Source organism: Stegodyphus dumicola, chromosome 9, assembly GCF_044657685.1.
Source record: "Stegodyphus dumicola isolate Sdum_Otavi_A_Nest chromosome 9, ASM4465768v1".
Lineage (NCBI taxonomy): Eukaryota > Metazoa > Arthropoda > Arachnida > Araneae > Eresidae > Stegodyphus > Stegodyphus dumicola.
Genome location: NC_140776.1, coordinates 75463487 through 75483347, shown reverse-complemented (window position 1 = coordinate 75483347; position 19861 = coordinate 75463487). Strand labels below are relative to the sequence as shown.

The following is a 19861-nucleotide window of genomic DNA, read 5'->3' as shown; positions in this document are numbered from 1 at the left end:
GACAGACGTTCATTAAGGGCAATTGTGACGAAAAATAAGAAGACCACAGCTGCAAAAGTTACTGCTGAAATGAATGTTGTGTTACCGAACCCTGTGAGTACCAAAAGAATTAGAAGGGAGGTTCATTAAACAGGGAATTGCTGGCCGTGCTGCAATTGAGAAGCCACTCATCAGTGATGATAATGCCCGTAACAGGAAAAGGTGCTGTCTAAGTCATAAAGCCTGTATTATAGAGCAGTGGAAGCGAATAATATGGTCTGACGAGTCTTCTTTCACAGTGTTTCCCACTTCTGGCCGAGTTTACGTCTGGAGAACGCCATCTCAAGCCTATAATACAGACTGCTTGTTGCCAAGAGTGAAACATGGCGGGGCTTCTGTTGTGGTTTGGGCAGCCATATCGTGGTTCTCTGCTAGCCCTATGATAACTGTGTCAGGGCACATGACTGCCAAGACTTATGTGAACATTTTGGCCGATCAAGTTCATCCCATGGTACAAACTTTGTTCCCCGATGGTGATGGTGTCTTCCAAGACGACAAAGCCCCTGTTCACACAGCTCACATTGTCCAGGACTGGTTTTCTGAGCACGAGGATGAGTTATCCCATCTCCCCTGGCCACCACAGTCACCAGACCTGAATATTACCGAACCTTTGTGGTCTACATTGGAACGGAAAGTGCGTTCTCGTTATCCACCACCAACATCGTTATCTGAACTTGCCACCGTTTTGCAGGAAGAATGGTATAATACTCCCTTGGCAAACATACAGGAACTGTATTTATCCATTCCGAGAAGACTGCAAGCTGTTTTGGATGCCAACGGGTTTCCTACCCCATATTAAACAAAGAAACATGTTTTTTTAAAGGTGTTTCCATATTTTTGTCCAACCCCTGTATATTTATCTACGAAAAAAATTTGTGTTAATAGTTTCATAGCATATTTAGCATTTTAGATAAATATTAAATTAAAAATAATAACTCTTATCTGTTTATTTTTATAAACAATTAAGTTTACAAAATTTAGTATTTGACATTATCGGGACTGTTTATTTTCCTGATGATACACTGAATTCCTGCTTATTCCTGAAGTACACTGAAGTGCCACTGAATTAGGAATAGCTAGTCAATAACGACTTATCCTCTGGCCTTAATATTGGCTGCCACACGACAAGCATTTTACGGGAATGGCTAGCCAAACCTCGGATACAGCTGTAAAAAATTTAGGAAAGGTCGCTAGTGTTCTGTGATGTGGTTTCACTCCTTTCTCCAGAACATCCGAAAGGTTCTCAGTAGAATTTAATTCAGGGCTTCTGGGTAGCCAATTTATGACAGAGATGTCAGAGGAATGCTCATCCAACCAGGCAGTAGCCAACCGGAACCTGTGACAGGTACAGTTATTGCTAATATACTCCATTTCCGTGTGAATGACAGAACAACATAAGTGGATGGAGATAATCCCCCAACAACTCTACGTACCGAATTTTATTAACTGAGGATGGTACAAGTACCAAAGCTCCCAAACAATGCCAAGAGAAAACACCTCAGACCATGACTGAGCCGCCGTGGCCTTTTACAGTTCCAACCTGGCATGCAGGATCCATGGTTTTATGAGCCTAACGCCGTAAGAGTATTCTCTGTGTTCTATTTCCCAGCCAAGAGGTGCAGGTATTCAGTATGTATTCAGTAATGATACTCTCGTGGGTCTACGGCTCCCGAAGCCCATATGGTGAAGCGAGCGTTGCACGATCCATTTACTGACTATATGACTGACGTCCTGATTCAACTGGGCGATAATCTGAGCTAATGCTTGGCTTCGTTGTAAAATACGGCTCAGCAGTCTCACACTGCGCTCCCCCGAGGCTAACTGTCCTTTGCAATTGGCCAGATTGCTAGTTCTTTTTCCCACTATCCGTTTATTCTTAGTGTATTCTTGACACTATCGACTTTGAAAATCCTAGCCCTATAATGATTTCGGAAGAATGGCCTATGCGTCGAGAGCCTACTATCTGTCCGCGATCAAAGCTGTTTAAATCAGAAGTTTTACCTATACTGGTAACTGAAACGACTGATTAACAACAACCACAGTACAAGCTACATATGTTGCCACAACAACGTCCTCACGTGAGCATAAATGCGGCGCAGCATATAGCCAGCCATGTCTAATTAATTCAGTGACACTTCAGTGTAGATCATTTCAGAAAATACCGCTAAAACTTTCTTAGTCTAATGGCATCATATACATGGATATTCATTCTAAAGTACTAACTGCTCAAGTGAAATAACTATTTTCATTTAATCACTAAATAATCTACAGTTAAATTTAAATTGTAAAATTTGCTTGCACAATTTACTTACCTCATTTAAACTCCTATTATTCTATCAGAACTAACTATTCTAAAACATTTCTACATAGTTACCTACCGAAGTACATATTATGTTCACAATTAAGAAGAAAACAAGAGTACAATAATTTAAAAGAAAGCAGAAAGCTGAATAATCGGTAAACCTTTTCCCGTAAAAGTGAAGGGATGATGTAAGAATTTCACTACTGAAATGCTCTAATAATATATTTTATTAAAGAACCGATAGTTACGTGTGAACACTTACTTTTTTTAAAATTTTAAAAATCACTTTCTCTTCGAGAACAGAACTACCGTAATATTTCGAAAACATAAAAGGATAAGTAGACATATAATAGAACACATTCAAAAATTTCTCTGTAGAACTAAGCTGAGATAAATTTCATAACTATTTTAGAAGCTAAAAGACGTACAAATAATAAATAATATGTATTAGGTTTGTGTCGCAACTTTCACACCAGACAATGAAAAACGTTTCTCTTGCCCTAAAAGAACTATTTAATATTTTCTTCGTCCAAGCAAGAAAATCAAACTTCCAATGAATAATACAGTTTCATTTTACCTAAGACATTAATTAAAAGCTAAAACATCCAAAAATAGCTGAATAACAGAAGTCTTCTATTGATCGAGAGTTAAATTTCAGTTAGCTTATTAATAACACTCTTAAGTATAAGATATTCATATTTACACAAGGAAAAGTATATATGAATACTAAATTAAGGGAAAATACTACACGGAAGCACTCAGTTATGAAAAATTTATATAACTGCGAAAAAGAACTTTGCTAAAACAAGCAAGGTAATTAATCAAACCAACCATAAAAGCAAATATTCATCTTTCCTCAATAGTATGAGAATAGTTTTTTACATTTCCTTAACAGTGCAAGCTAAAATGCCATAGAAACCAAATGTCCAGGGGTAAGACAACAGGTACAAAAATACTTTTTCCATTTAACTCAAGATCAAATTTCTGCGATATAAACAGACAATAATCAGGTAAAAAGTAAAAATTTTCAGCTCAAGGCTGAGCAACAAGGAATGTATCATGCAAATACAGACATGAGTCACAGCTGCAGGAAAATCTCACATAGCAGGTAAGAATAGAATCTCTTTTCTCTTAGCTTTTGTTGACCTTTATATTTTATTATTATAAAGGGAAGTATTGTTAGAGAAACTAATTATCTATATCATTAATTTACTTAGAATATTTTGTGAATTACACATTGCTAAACTTTAAAACAGAAGTAAATTAGAAATGCTTATTATTAACCAGCAGCATATTTCTAGTTCAAAGCGTACTATACATTGCTTGGAATGCCTATTTAAAATATGCCTATTGTACATAATTACACTTATTGGAAGCATGCTATCAGAGTAAGGAATAATGCGAAATATATTAAATGCTCAACAGATTAAGGAATAATGTAAAATATATTAAATGTTAGGAAGTATTAATTCTAAAAATGCAAAAATATTAATTCTTAGAAATAAATTAATCGAATTAAAACAATTTTTTAAACGTTAGTGTGTGCATATTAATTTCAAGCGAATAACAATTTTAACAGCTTCATCAACCATTGCAAAGTGACAAATGTAAAGTCTATATAGGTATTTTTCAATTATCAGAAATTTTATTGTCATTTTACTGGCGTTCATTAGGAAAGAAGAACAACGAACGATACATAGCTAAAACTGCGAAAAGCTGATAGTTCGTTCGGATTTGTTTCCTTGGCGCAAAACAAGCTGCCACAGGAAGCGGTTTTATAGATTTCTTTACATGTACCGCAAATATGAATATTTTTTTTTTCTAGGAAGCAATGTGCGATAGCATGCTTCCAATTAGGTTGATAACCATCAAGGGTTTTCCCGTAATCAATTTAATGAACAACCTCAAAAATCATAGTAATTTTGGTAGAAGCTTATATTTCAGCTTGCTGTTCTTTAAGATAATTCAATGAATAAGACAAACTATAAATTTCGCCAAAGGAAGAATTTGCACATCACTGACTGAAAAAAAAAAAAAAAAAAAAAAAAAAAACTGTAGAGTCATTAGGTTATTTGAAGCAGGAGACATGAAAAATAAGCAATGCTCTCGAGCCTAGACCTCAAGAATATGCGCCGAGTGTGCTACATTTACACCACAAAGGCAGGCTGAAAGGAGGTAAAAAATACCTTATAAAACTTTTTTGATAAATTCATCCTGTTTAAACTAATAAATAACCCCTTCCTAAAATCTCACTTTAGTCATATTTTTATGATAAAAATAAAAAAAAAAAAAAAAAAACCCTCTACTAAAAAAGGTACTTGTGTATTCTTATTGGTAACGGACCGCCCTTTCTACAATTATGGGTGAATTATAAAGTTCAAGTTCCCTTAAAATATTTGAATTATGCAGAAACCGTCAACAATCTATCTACTTTTGTGAGTACATCTCTGAAGAAAACGTAAATGTAGTATTTATCCACTAAGAACTTCTTTGAACTGCCAATTTAAAATTCAGATAAAGGAGTTGAGAATAAACTCTGCTTTCAATATTTTCCTCGGTATGCTTTTCTGTATAATATTGTTGCGTTGTACGGCCTCGTGGATTTGGCGTAATTGATGGTAACGCTTGATGAAGAATTAAAACATAATTTTGATTCTTCATCAAAATTATGTTTTGATGCTTTTTGTGAATAAGTAAGCACTATTACACAGGACACCGCCAGTAAGCACTATTACGAAGGACAGTTCCATAGACACGTTACAGTCGTCGAAAAACTACGACAAACACGCTCAAACAATCAGCAACACAGCTTTCGGGCTATCAGGCTATAACAGTGAAGACAGCTTCACGAGAAAACTCTAAAGTACAGCTCCCGACTCGGCTCGATCGCTCTCAAGCTAATCTTTGAACTCAAGTCACTACTTCTACATTACGGAATTCAAGATACCATTAGTCTGCGTATAGGCAGGGTATACAGAGCTTTAACCTACCTTCGAGAATATTTCTGAGAAAACTGCTAAGAATGCGTTATAGAATATTCTCGCTCCGTCTGCGGCATATCGCCAATCTTGTTGCCAAATATCCCAAAACTGGCGATTTCTTGCCAAATGTGGCAATACTGCCTTTTGCTGCCACTTTCTGGCAACCTTAACGCCGCTTTGTGGGAAAGCTATCTCACCACAGCTGGGCATTTCGTAACAAATATTATCCATTGTAGTTTTATACTGCACATCTATGGTGTATGTACCAATCTTACTGACTGACTAAACTACTAACTGAAAATCAGTAGTCATTCATGAGGGGAAGGGATTCGTACTTAGTTAGCTATTTAAGCTCTTTTTCATTCAAGTTAATTTCAAATATTGATTAAATTATGAAATTATCCAAAATAAATTTGGCTCATTCAAATTATAAATTAAACAAGAATTTCATGTGCAATTTTGAAATTTGGGAAAGAAGTATCGTTTGAATCCTAGATAAGTATTTGAATTCGAAACTAAGACTTTTTTTTTTAAATATTGCATTGTTTCAGAAAAATACTTTATTTTTTATGTGTGCCTGTATATTTCATATCAGCTTTAAAGACTAAATGGGTTTCTTTAATATGATATGATTATTAATATAGTATTTTGGATTAGCGATTATTTATTCAATAATATTTAATATTGTTGAATATTAATATGGTATTATGGATTAGCGATTATTTATTCAATAATATTTAATATTGTTGAATATTAATATATATGGTATTTTAGATTAGAGCATTGACCGTAGACTGTTGAAGAATAATGTAGTTAACTACATATAAAACTCTAATGAGATTGCGTAAAAGGTAAAAGATTCAGGTATTGTTTGTAATAAAAGAAGTAAATATTAAACATGATATAATAAAAGCCAAACCATGCATACTCATCGCTAATATAATATTAACTTTTCACTGTGAAGTAGGTTGTTTCAAACATATAAAAAATATAAACATATCTTTTACATGGAAAAAATGCACACCTCATTTCATCAAAGTAATGATTGTCTTCCCTTTTATAAATAATATTATTTCCCAATTAGACTTTCATTACATACATATTAACAGAAATGTTGAGATGCCGAATGATAAATTGAATGACAACCACACAGTGACAGGAGACACTGACAAAAAGAAAATACACCTTGTACTAAAAGAGACTTTTCCTGAAGGAAGGAATTCCGAAGATTCGATGCCTCATACCAATTAAATTTTCAAAGGGCATGTAAGTGATAATAAGTGCCTGAAAACCTTGCAACATTTTCTTAATTATCTCTGCGCAAGAAAGAGATCGGTATTCATTTAAAATACGCAATTAATTTATTCCTCGAAGAAACCTGTACACCGGGATGCAGACCTCTAATTGGAATACTGTCGGCAAAGTAGCAAGCACCCAGGTTTCCTAGGGTTCTCAACAACCCAGGGTTAGCCCAGGGCTCAACAGCGGCTCCGCAGGGGTTTGCAAAGTTCAACGAAAGATCATTTTACGGCATAAAACAATTCCCCCCTACTTCAAAGTCTTGTTCACTAGGCAATAGTGACAGTTGAAACTGTTGAAGAAATAATGCCGCACTGTCATAATTCCCGTGTTATCGTTTAGTCATATATAGATGATTCCATATGGCAGTAGTTGAACTCATTTCAGAGGAAAGAAATTTCATTTTTAAAATTAACTACATTGCAAAGAAGTCCAGAAACTAACTGTTTTAGGGATCTGAGGAACTTTCTTACAAGTAAAGCTTTCTTTCATATGAATATCAACTTTTGTATGCTAGTCAAAAGCAGGAAGTTGCCTTGATACCCAACATGCGCTGACCTTTTGAAAATGCAAACATTTGTGATTGACCGTGTTCACAGTTCCCACGGATAGATTCTCCTATCGTGCAATTTGACTACAGCTTATGCGTCTATTATCTAGGACTTCTAAAAGAGTTTCTTGAAGGTCAACATTTCAGCAGTTATGAAAAAATAAAGCAGCCTGTCCTAAGATGTTTCAGATGTACCGATTAATTAATTCTTCTATACCAAAATTTTCCAGAGATTAATTAAATATTTGAACAAGTGCAGAAATCTAGCAGAGAAGTATACGAAGCGCTGTTTGAAATCTGTTATTTTATAATCTCAAAGTTTTCATTTTGATAAGAACACCCCTAGTATTTGCAGTTTTGTGGCCTTATTAATATTCCTCCAGTCATGGATACGCTTTCCAGATGGCCTCCCTCATCTGTGAAAATTATGTCAAGGGTTCTTCTAAAGTAAAAACATCATAAAACATGGCGTTAACAATATCAGTTCTGCTTCAAATACAATAATCTGCCACAAAAACTCCAAACTCTACATCAGATCCCAGATATTTCCAAGGAGAGCTAAAGACTAAAACATAGCACCAGTTTCTGTGAAATATGTTTAAAGCCTTTGGAAAATTAAAATTAGAAGCTAGCATAAGAAACTAATATCTGAAAATTAATTTAAGGAAACTGAAAAAATCGATTTCTATTCTAATGGACAAAATTATAATTATATTTCATTAGTAATGTGTTTACCCTAATGTAAACGAAAAATGAAGAATAATTGTTGAAGACAATCTGCTGTCCCATTGGCTAATTGTTTATTACGATAAAGCATTCTAGGACTATATGCTTAGCATTGGTTAATTAATTAAAAAAAACATAATGGCTATATCTAATGAAAGATTTTCTAAAAAAATTGACTTCTGTTTGTTTCATATGCGGGAAAAAAAGTATGCAAACTCATGTAGCTGTCCGTTCAGGAACCGACTTTAGAATAAAGTGCGCATATTCAGCTACTCTAGAAGCTTGGTCCTTAATGGGCAGCAGTCATACGCAGAAAGAGAGAAGAACAAAAATAGAAAGTGTTTGTCCTACGCCTGTCTCATTCTTAATAATGGATATTAAATAATTTTATTTTATTTCCAGTCTATGAACCAATTTTATTTACCATTTTTTAATTTAAGGTAAAAAACTGTAGAAGGAAGAATATTTGATATCTGAAATAATACTTTTACAGTTATACGTAAGAAGGTTTCCAACCCCCTCCGGAGATAAATGGTAATGGATTGAAATACTTCGTCTACATAATATCACAAACTCCTCAATTTTGGTTCCTTATTAGAGGAAAAAAAATTACAGCAAACTGGAGGAGGAATGCATATTTGTTATATGATGTTCATACCCGAAAAAAAAATTCTATACCCTAAAGTACCAAAAATTAGCAATAAAACCGTGATTCAGTTAAAACTTCCGTTAAAAAAGAAAAAGAAAGAAGAACATCGAGAGAAGTGAGAGCAAACACATACTTATGAATTTTATTTAATATTATTCTCTGCCAGATTGTGACATCGCAGTTAGTTATTACATAAGCGTGTGAAGTTTTTAGCTTGTTCGTTTTCAAAGTATTTAATATTTTACACAAATTTTGCATCAAAATGGACTTTACAATTTTACAATTCTGAATTGAGACCTGCTGCCCGCCGAACTTCTGAACTTCATCTTCCGAAATTTATTCCTGAGTTCTGTTATTAATATTCATTTTTATCAAAATCCGATGCTCATTTAACTTTGTTAAATTAAGCAGCATTCCAGTAATTTCTGCATAAAATTCGAAAACATTTTACTATTTATTTCATATCATCTAAGATTTAATATCAAGATTACATATCAAAAAGAAATTTTCTTAGGAAATGTAACCTCAAATTAGGCATATTATAACACTTAACAAAGAAAGTTGTAACATATCTAACCATAGTCAAGCAAATATATGTAAAAAAAAGTATTTCTAATTTAAAGTAAGATTAATTGAATGATTGTTAAATTCTTTCGGAATACCCTTTGAACGAGAATCGGAATACCCTTTTAATCCTTAATTAGAGAGTGTATACAAATTACTAAATGAGAGCACTAAACCATTATAATTCTGATATATATAGGAAATGAGTTTATTTTGTAACTAATTACTTAAAGTTTTTTCAACAAAACTTAGTAATTAGAGCAGCAGTCAAACGGCGTTGCTCAATAGTCATCACCCTAATTAAAAAATAAAGAATGCACCGAACTTCCTACGCAATTGCTGGTACGCAAAATTGCTATTTTTCTAATTATTCTATTTTAAATTTCCTTCAAATTATCACATAGTTTCTGAAAATTAACTATTTTCTAACCTTTGCTCAGAACATATATGTAATGCAAGAGTTCAAGATTTTGACGAAATTCTAAATAAATATAATAATAATAAATTCCATACTAATTCATCAAATACATTTTTTAAATACAATACTTATAAATTTATTGAAGAAATGATTCGCTTATATTTGAATTTGAAAACCTAAATATACTTACCTCTTCCGTCAACGCTAAGATTCTTTCCATGGGATGCAAACATCGGAAATGCGGGTGAAAGTTCTAACGCGACGTTGACCCCTTTACGCAACTGACCAGGAGATTTAAGATAAAAAAACAAATGCACGAATTCCAGAATAGTAACGAATAAATAAGAAATGATTCACGAGCACAAAAGGAAAGGTAAAATCTCGGCATTTACGACATAACTTTCCTACTGCTGAAACTGGGCAACAGAGAAGTTTCCATTTCAACCACTTGGCACTTACTGTTGTTTCTGCAGGACTCAATGCGTGACGATGAATATATGCAAAAGATACCAGTGATGTGAATAAAATTTTAGTATTACAGTGCTTTTTCGGACGGTGTTTCAGACGACATGATGATTTAAATTCTTATGTTGATGCAGGAAAATAAAAGCCGATAGAATACAGTGGATCTTTTTCTGCTCTGCATAATATTAGTTCGATACTATATTGGAATACAATAGAACAGTTTCCGCCTTTTTCAGCTTAGTGTTTATGTGTGAATTACAGTATGAAAGAGTTAAAAACCGGAAGTTATCATTTGTTGATTATTCTTGTGCTTGTTATTATTAACGGCTATGCAAAATGCTGTCAACTTTTTTTTTTTTTTTTTTTATCGCAAGTCAGATTTTCATGGTGTTTGAAAAGCAGTTTGCATTTATACTTCGAACACCATGTTGTAGTGTCAAGAAAGTTTTATGTACATGTGTATGTGTCCTTTATCAAAATACTTCCCAAGTGCATTTGTGAAACTAAAAAATTCTCATACATATATGTTTAAATATTATATACATTTTTTGAGTTAAATGATTACCGAATGCCATCCGTACGTGCTTAATTGTTATAACATGGCTGATTCAAGCTTCAAAAATTAAACGTATCCTAATCAAACTATAGAATTCGTTTATGGCAGTTTACTATGGTTCATTTTTCGTAGCAAGGTTCTATATCGCTTTATTTTCCCATAGCAAGGTGATGTTTTCCTCAGACGAGAACACCATAACCATATTTTCTACGCAATGTCATCGTAACTACAGTTCCTTCTGAATGCTCCTTCTGAATAGACTAAAAGCATAATCTGCAAAATCGTCCATTTTAATGGTCATTTCTGGCAAAATGGCATCGATCTTTTGCAAGACATTTTTAATTCAAGGGATATTTTAAGACTAGGAAGGGAAGCCATCTGCAAAATACCGGGGTGGGGCAAACTTCATGTCAGGGGGCGCCGCATGTTAGAATTGATCTAGTATACAAGCTCCTAAAAGTTAAGCATGCATTGGAAATTAGCAGTTTTCGAAACCATATTTGAATATGTGCGGCTGAAAATCAGTACATATGGCAGTACGCAAATAATGTAAATTTAAGCCAATTACGAATGATTGCTCAAACATATGCTAATTATGCACTCGTTGAAGATTAGAGGATGTTCCTTTAAATGCTATTTGAAGTATTTTATATCTTTCCTAAGATAATTTTTTATGATATTCGTGTTTCTGTGATTGAAAGAAGAAACATGGCAGATATAGAACGCTGGTATTATAAGATATTTCGCCCGCCTTCTTAGGATGACTTTTGGTGTAATGGTCAGCACGCTCGGAGCGTATTCGAGAGGTCCGTGGTTCGAGTCACGGCGAGGGCATTGCTCATTTTTCGTCTCCCCTGCTTCGAAATAACCTAATGACTCTACAGCATGTTGTCGGACGCATTAGAAATAGGACAGTCAGTCAAATATGCCCCTCTCTCCTTTGACGTTGGTCATTCGGAAATTTCTCTAATGTGAAAATAATTCCAAACAAATCATCCGTTGTCCAGAGATATCTGTGCTCGATCGACCAAGGGTTATTTTGCTACCTTTTCTGAAGATAATATATACTATAGTAAATAAACGGAATCGACGAGCTACCTTCACAACTGTTACATCCATGGCTGCAGCGTTCACTTGGCAAAAACTATATATCTAACAATACTGTACACCGAAGGCTTCACATGAAGGGACTATATGCCAGACATGAAGGGATTGTTCACATGAAGGACTTGTATTGCATGTACAAGATTTTTTGTTCCACTAACCGAATATTCCCGAGAGCTAAGATTAAAGTGATAACGTCAACATCTCAGTTGGATTGTCTCAGATTGCCGCAAAGTCATATTCGCAGACGAGTCCAGATTTGCCAGAGAATCAAATGATAAGCTTGTAAGGGTCTGGAGAGAAGAAGACAAGGAATGAGATCCAGAACAACAGCAACATCATACATTCAGAGGGGGCAGCATCATGGTATAAGCTGGAATTTTAATGGGAAATCACATCGAGCTATACATCCTTGAAGACGGTTCTATGACGACTGCGGAGTATTGGGACGGAGTCCTACACACTATTGTGAAACTATGTTGTAGCAATAGGTATTGGTATCCTCCTTATGAATGATACTGCCGGCTGCTATTGAGTCAATATCGTTAACGATTACTTCTTTGATTTAAGCATCAGTTTGTTAAAGACCAAAATGTGACATCTTTTACAAAATGCTTGTTTTATTTCATGCACAAATATATTTGATACCTTTATAAGGAATTTGGTTTTAATCATAAGCTTTATTTTCCCATTTTTTTGTTGATCTCTAGCGTGCTTAACTTTTGGACGCCAGAGTATAATTAAGAGTGTCAACATGGTCTTTTAGCAGTCTCAACTAGATATATCTATCGGTCTAAAATTAATAAGAGAGTCTGTCGATAGAATGAAGCGTTTAAGGGACTTAATTATTTTATTTAAAATTTATTAATTAAAAGTAGCGTTAAAGGCCCTACTTTTAATTAATAAATTTTAAATAAAATAATTTTTTGCTACTTTCTTTGTTCAAGAAAATATGTTTGTAAGATATACAGATCTTATACATTTCAGTAATATACTAAGCATAATTTTTCAGATAGATAAATAATTATTTTGTTTGAATTTTTTTTCTTTCTTAAATCCTCCTCTGATTAAAATTTTCAGTTGATTTGGGTAACTGAAATCGGAAAATAATTCAAAGGTCTTTGTGACATTTACCCCAATCTTTTAGAAATATTGAAAATAAGTGTTTAGAGAGTGCTTCGGAAAAGTTGCAACACAGGTTCAAAAATTATTTTAAGCTGTGAGCTGACAACAATTTAAACGTTCTTTAATACAAACAATAATTTACTTATTTATTTTTCAAGCTGAGTTAATGCGAAAACCAAAGTTTGAAGATTGTACGTAGTCATTTAAGTTATTTATGAGCAATCTAGATCATCCGATACATTTTATCCACTGCAAGTAGCAACTGTGCTTATTCCTAATGTCACACTGTGAAATATAAGTTCTGTCCCTGGTACAGAGAGCCGCTAATATCTCTCTCTTTTCTACTGTTTCAATAGCCAAAATCGGTTCAAAAATATATATATGTTTAATAAAAATTAAGGAAATAGAAATTTTGTGTGTTTTTTTGATGACTATTTCACTCACATATTTTGAAATTGTTTTCAAGATATTATACTCACGTTGTAATTTTAAAGCTTTAATTCCCCCCACTTAAAAACTACGATATACGAAGACATGAATTTCAAACTACAATTATGATTCGATTATAAAAACCACTGCTTATTGCAAGAGGAGCCTCATTTAACAAGAAAAACTGTCACAATTTCGCTGTGGCCTGAATACAGCAAAGAATTACCTATATACCGTAAACTTAATTGCTTAAACTCTTCTTGTATGCATTTAAAAATACCTAAAGTACTACTGTTAAAACCTGAGTAAAATGGAAAAAGCATCTTTCAAACAGTGGTAACTATTGAACTTCTTGGTGTCACTTACATGCTTCTTATGAGATACATTCAAGCATAGCAACTGACATATTATTATTAAAATACCATGTGTTATCATAATTCTACTAAGATTAATAATTGCTTCTGCATGCCTTTAGCTTTCATTTCATAAACAGCTGTGACATGATGACGTCAGTCGGTGCGTTTAAGTAATTTTATTCACTCGACTTAGTGTTATTCATTTGCCTTTGTGTTACTTATTCTCTGCATTACAGCAACTACTAAATTATTTACATGAGTTTATTTTTTTACTGCACTTCTAATTTAAAAGATACTACTTATTTAGTAGAAATATGTTAAACCTATTACAGCAGTTAGTAAAACTTACTAATATTATCCGACACTAAAAAATGTTACTAATATGCAGCTAGTCAAAGAGAGAAAGAAAAATTTCATTAAATAATAAGTTATAATTACTTACGGTGGTAAAGTGCCCAAAATTTGCCCTTCGTATTTCTTCACCATTTCTAGCCCGTAAATATCAAACATTTTATAGGGATTCACGGCTACCAAAATGCTGCCCGTATACGTCTGAAAGAAAAAAAAAATAATGCCCAAGATAAATAAGAATATAAATGAAAATTTAATGTTACAGAACAGAAAATAAAATTTAATTTAATGAAAGAATTAATTAAAGTTAACATATATAGTGTACTCTTGATTATTCCGCTAATGTCAGGGAAGCAGATCATAGATAACAAATACACGAATAATCCAAACTATCAATTTTTTTATTTCCTCAAATTATTTATTTTTATTTTATTTCTGTAATTTGTTTATTTCTTTTAAAAAAATCAGTAATGCAACTTTGTTTTGGAGAACGTTTAAATATTTGTCTAAGTGCCATTCTATCATCATATTGAAATCCCCTTTGTTTGACGAAGTCAATTGAAGTTTCAACAGAAGTCATTGCGGTTTCGAGACAAATGTAATCGTTAGTATTTTCTTCGCTTGTATTTTCAGTATCATGCTTCTTCTGTTCTTATGACATTTGAAACAATACCCAAATCATTCTGCCCGGCTTAGTCAAATCCCCATCGAAGCATTCCTGGATGTTTTCCAGATCGACATTTTCGAAGAATTACGTTTTCAGTTTTTTTAACTAACAACTTCAAAATTAGATAAATATCCTATTTAGACATTACGAAGAATTTTTCTCCATTATCCAATCAGTATTATTAGTTTTACTTTCGACCAAGCTTTTGCTACACCATATATGGCATCCAATACATTCAACTTTTTCTAGACTTTCATTAACTAAACATCTTCCTCATCAAGAGTTATGAGAAGACCAGACCGGTAAAATCGTTTCAGTGATGATATTACACCTCGGCCCATCGGCTGAATTAAACTGGTAACGTCTGGTGGTAAAAATTTAGCCATCATTAGATAGTCCGTTGTTTTTAAAATGGTCTTGATGAGAAGGTATATTAAATAGTAACAACACTGCTTTCGCTGGTAACTCTTTACTTTTCAAAACATTTAATTGCAATGATCTACAGGGAGATTTTTCATTTTGTTCCCCTAAATCACGTACACTTCTTTGCTTTTCCAACTACTACTAAGAGTTTAATTTTATGCGTTCCTAATGCATCCGTGTTTGAACACCTCATGAACTGATAATCCACAAACCAGATAATTAGCACCCGGAAAATCGATAGTACACTTTATACCGTACTTGCTCACATATTTTCACACAATGTTTTTTACTAATTTTATCTTGCGGAAATGTAGAGGGGAAAATCATGCGAATAGTTTGGTTTCCGAAATACGTAGTCACAGTAAATATATAACAAAGGAAAAGTAGTCATGATACACTACCAGTGACTCTCATAATATTATTTATTTGAAAGAAGCTCCCATTCCAATAAGAATACATTGTAATATTTATATTACCAGTATCTGATAAGAAATCTTCATTTGTACTTCCTATATCATAATCTGGCCTGCTTTTATTATCCACTGCTACTCCCTAAATCTCAAATCATTTAATGAGACTGAAACTGCTGTCTGCGTAATCTGCTTCAGCTTGCAAGTCATTGCATCGTCATCGTTGTCATCGCCTTCGTCACGGCCTTTCTATGCGCAATGATCTTCAGAACTATAATGAGCATTAACTATTTTCCGCTTTCTTGAAGTTCTTCATCATAACGCTTTATCAGTCAGAACCCATGCACCCAAAATCCACTAGGAAATGAATTAGTAAGGCAAACACAAAATGAAAGAATCCATTTTAAAATTTAGGGCAGCTCGCTTTCCGAACGCATTGGCTTTTAAGTCTTCCACGAAGGCATCCCTCCCTTAAGGCAGATAGCCCTCGAGTGCTTTGCCGTAATCTAATAAACCAAACTAAACTGAACGCATTGGTTCCACTAGCGGCCGCGCGGTAAAGTCGCTGGACACTGGTAGTTCGGTCCGAGGTTCGAATGCCTCGAACGGGCTGGCTGAATGGGCGTTTTCGTGGTTTTCCCCATGTGTAACGTATATACGAGCCAGTTTCCCTTAAAACGTAATCCACAAAAGTATCCCTCAGGCAAATAGCCCTAGTGTGCTTTGCCGTAATCTCAATAAACCAAACCTTTTCGAACGCATTGAGGAACGGTGAAAATTGTGCAAATACTTAAACAAATTTCAGAAAGTTGTGTTGTAAAAAACTATGCAGACAAATATGCGAGTAAATACAGTATATATAAACTCATTTGCTACCAGTATGAGCAAAATAACAAGTATCTTTTATAAGTCTGTGAATGTAATTCAAAATTTTTATTATATTGACTACGAAGAATTATTTTCACACTTATATTTGCGATATTTTTAATTCATGTTTTATTTATTTATTTTACTTACTAAATTGTTATTAACTTTCACCAATAATTTCGTTTCTCCCTTATAAACCAATACAAGTTAATAAAATGTCAAAATAATGACCTTTGAATAAAAGTTCACGGCTAACAAAAACAAAATTTTAGCAATGGCTATATATTCTAAATCCTTTACTATGGTTAAATTATTTGTTATGACAAAATGATGGAGAATTATATAACTTAGAAGTCGATGCTTTCGCGATTTACTCTCTAAGGGAAACTGATTTATATTTATTCCCTTTACGCGTTAGAAAGGCACATGGGTAAAACCGAGAATATCCCACGCAGCCACGAATTCATTTGCTTAAAACTGAACTACTGTTGATACATTAGTTCCGAATATCTTACATGTTCGGCTACTCTGATTGACTATTAGTATAATTAAATTCGAAATTCTTTATAAAACTTATGAAACTGCTTTCTCATTTCTTTTGTTAAACAGCTCAGCATAAGAAAGATCAGAAAGGTAAAAAGTATGTATTAATTTTAACCTCTTCTCATTTATCTTAATGTAATGTATCTATTAAAAATTCAAAGATATTTGAAGACGAAATCACCGTACTAAATACCACGGATAAAACTGAGGTAATATTGGAAGAAACTTTCATGCCCAAAACGGAGAAAAAATAAGATCAATTGAAAGTTTAATTGACATGTCATTAAATAAAAAATTAACAATTGATCTATAAAATAAACGTACGTAGGTGCTCATTAGAGCAAATGTTTGGAAATGGTCAATAAATAAACGTCAAAACCTTAAAACCTGCTTCAAACAATGAGACTGAAATGAAAACCCATCAATCTCATAAATGTTTCCGCCACCACCAGGTGATAAAAAGGTAAGAGTTTCATTAATCTTTGCGCTGCTCCAAATACATGTGTATTGATTCAACCTTGAACAACTCTACTGTTCTTCAATTCTAGCTATTATCTTTTATCTGTCTAGAGCGATCTCGTTCAACTCAGTATGAGTGTCTCATGTTAGCAATAAAAGAAATCCCATTGTACGCAGCGGAAGTGCTTCTGCATTAACACTGGGTGACCAGGAATTTCCACAGTGCTTACAGCCTTACGAGGAAGCTAACCCAGCAACCAGTTCATTAGCATTCGAGGCAAATATGAAGTTAGACCTGTTCTTGCGCAAGGGATCATCCTATGTGACTGAAGATCTAAATTTATTATATTAATAGTAAGTACTCTGATACAATATTGTCACGTTAAAAACTGTCATTCATAAGATAGATAAGCTAGCCTTTCTTTTTAGATGCAAGGAATATGCATTTTAAGGAATATTACTTAAACATTTGTAGAATTTTTATCAACCATATTCTAAGAAAGTATTTTTCTTAAGCTTCCTTAAGCGGGTTATGAGGAAATACGAATATTTGTAGTACTTTTCAACATATAGTGTCGCAATATAAATGAAATTTCGGAGATTATTTTTTACAGTTGGGGGGAGGGACTTGTCTAAATTAATTAGAAAAATTTTAAGAAACACTATTCGTTCTCCAAAAATTGGCACTATTAAATTCATGATTCAAAATATTTTTAGTGATGTTTTGATAAAAATATTATTTATGCCGTTCTTTCGAAATTCACACGAACAGCAAAAGCCCTTAAAAGTACCAAAAATGTATAAAAATTAAATGAATAATAAAGTAAGCTAAAAAAGTCGCGAGGAGAGAGTTTCTTATATGACGGCTTTAAACCATTAAGCTCAATTATTATAAGCAAAGGAAGAAACTCGTTACACACCAAAGATAATCGATTATTTAAGATATCCGCTAGATACAACGCACCCTATTGCTAAAAAATTTTAATTAAGTATTTTCCCTTTATGAAATGAATTCTCTTTCTCACGGTTCATTTTCATATGATTTATACTACGCTCAAAATATTATTAATATTACTTGTAAAAATTTCATTTTATTTATATACTGCAAAAATCACCCTTTTATACACTGCTCAAAACATTTAGGCGATATTACGATTTTGGATCTAAACTGCGGATGAGGAAACGTTTTGTGCCGCCGCCCTCTATAATGTATAAGTGTTGTAAGATAGCAGGGAAAAAATAATTAAATTTTATTGAAGATATTTGTCAGCGAACAAAAAATGCACACTTTGTGCATATAACACAAACAAAATTTGTGATTTCTCGGATATAAATGAGTTTCAGTGAGGATATGGTTTTCCCTGGCCGAAAACAATGTCGCAAACCTACGAGGCATGGAATCAATGAGATTATCAATGAGGAACTGAGGTATTCTCTCCCACTCCTGTGGAACAGAGCTTTTCGACTTCTGAATTGTTTCTGGGGGTGATAAGCGACTAGCAGCCTTTCTTCATAGAATGCCCCAAACATTTTCTTTTAGGTTTCTATCTGGGGAACATACTGGCCAATACATTCGAAGGATTCCTTTGTCCCCTGGTATGAAAGAAATTGTCTACAATGTGGCCTGGCATTATCATCCATGAGAACGAATTCATCCCTGATTCTTGCAGCCTAAAGGACCACAATAGGTCTGAGGATCTCATTCCTAATACCTCTGAGTCCTGATAATGCACAGGTGGTAGCGCCATCAACAGAAATACCAGCTCAGACCATCACTCATCTTCCGCCAAACTTTCATATACAAACACAGAAGTATTCCGTGTGCCAAGTTCCGCTAAATGAGAATCAGCCTACTGTCAGGTTGAAAGCTAAAGCGGGACTCAACCGTGAAGAGCATGTTGCGGTGGTTATGGATCAACGAAACACAAACCATAGTTCTGCGAATATGCAAACTCGCATGTTGGAGCCGGTTTCGAACGGTTTGAGTCGAAACATGGTATCAGTAGCCCTCTGAAGGCGCTTTTGCTAGAAAATGGCGTTCATAGTGCGGTTTCTTATGGCCGTTAGTTTTAAATATCGATTCTCATTTGTGTTGTTGCAGGCGTACGATCTTGTCCTTCTCTTCAGCGAACATTTCCAGTTTCCGAAAAACCGATTCCAAGTCTGGTAATGGCACTTTGAGAAATTCCTAACACTTTCACTACAACGAATTGCATTTGATCCACCTCTAAACGATCGATGGCCCACGAGGTTACCGATTCAGCTATTTCTTTGTGAGAAATTGTACTCATTGTTACAGAACATTCAACGTCTGTTAATTGTTTTTGATCTCCTCCTATAGAAGGAATGCTGCAGGTAGCTTTTCATTTTTATCTAAAAAGTGTAATTTTTGAAGTCACAGACAAAATTTGCATATTCTGAACTTTGTAAAAGTGATAATTTTCCTTTTTGATCTCTTCTATTTCATTTTTGTTAAATAAGTTGTTGATTATAAAGTTATTTATTACCGAACTCGCAATATCCCCTAATTGTTTTGAGCAATGTATATGGTGAATCAAAAGCAATTAACTGTTTTAAA

General features: G+C 33.8%; 2 protein-coding genes across 2 annotated transcripts in view; one reads left to right on the top strand and one right to left on the bottom strand.

The window, feature by feature from the left end:
• Window positions 1-19861, bottom strand: part of Myo10A (unconventional myosin 10A) — a 388389-nt gene that overhangs the window by 233036 nt on the left and 135492 nt on the right. Inside the window, exon 6 of the mRNA XM_035365884.2 lies at window positions 14006-14115. Within this exon, the coding sequence (XP_035221775.1) occupies window positions 14006-14115 (110 nt within the window). The remainder of the gene's footprint in view (window positions 1-14005; window positions 14116-19861) is intronic.
• LOC118194703 (uncharacterized) overlaps window positions 17433-19861 on the top strand; it is a 195126-nt gene continuing 192697 nt past the window's right edge. The window contains exon 1 of the mRNA XM_085823628.1: window positions 17433-17637. The gene's annotated coding sequence lies outside the window, so the exon portion shown is untranslated. The remainder of the gene's footprint in view (window positions 17638-19861) is intronic.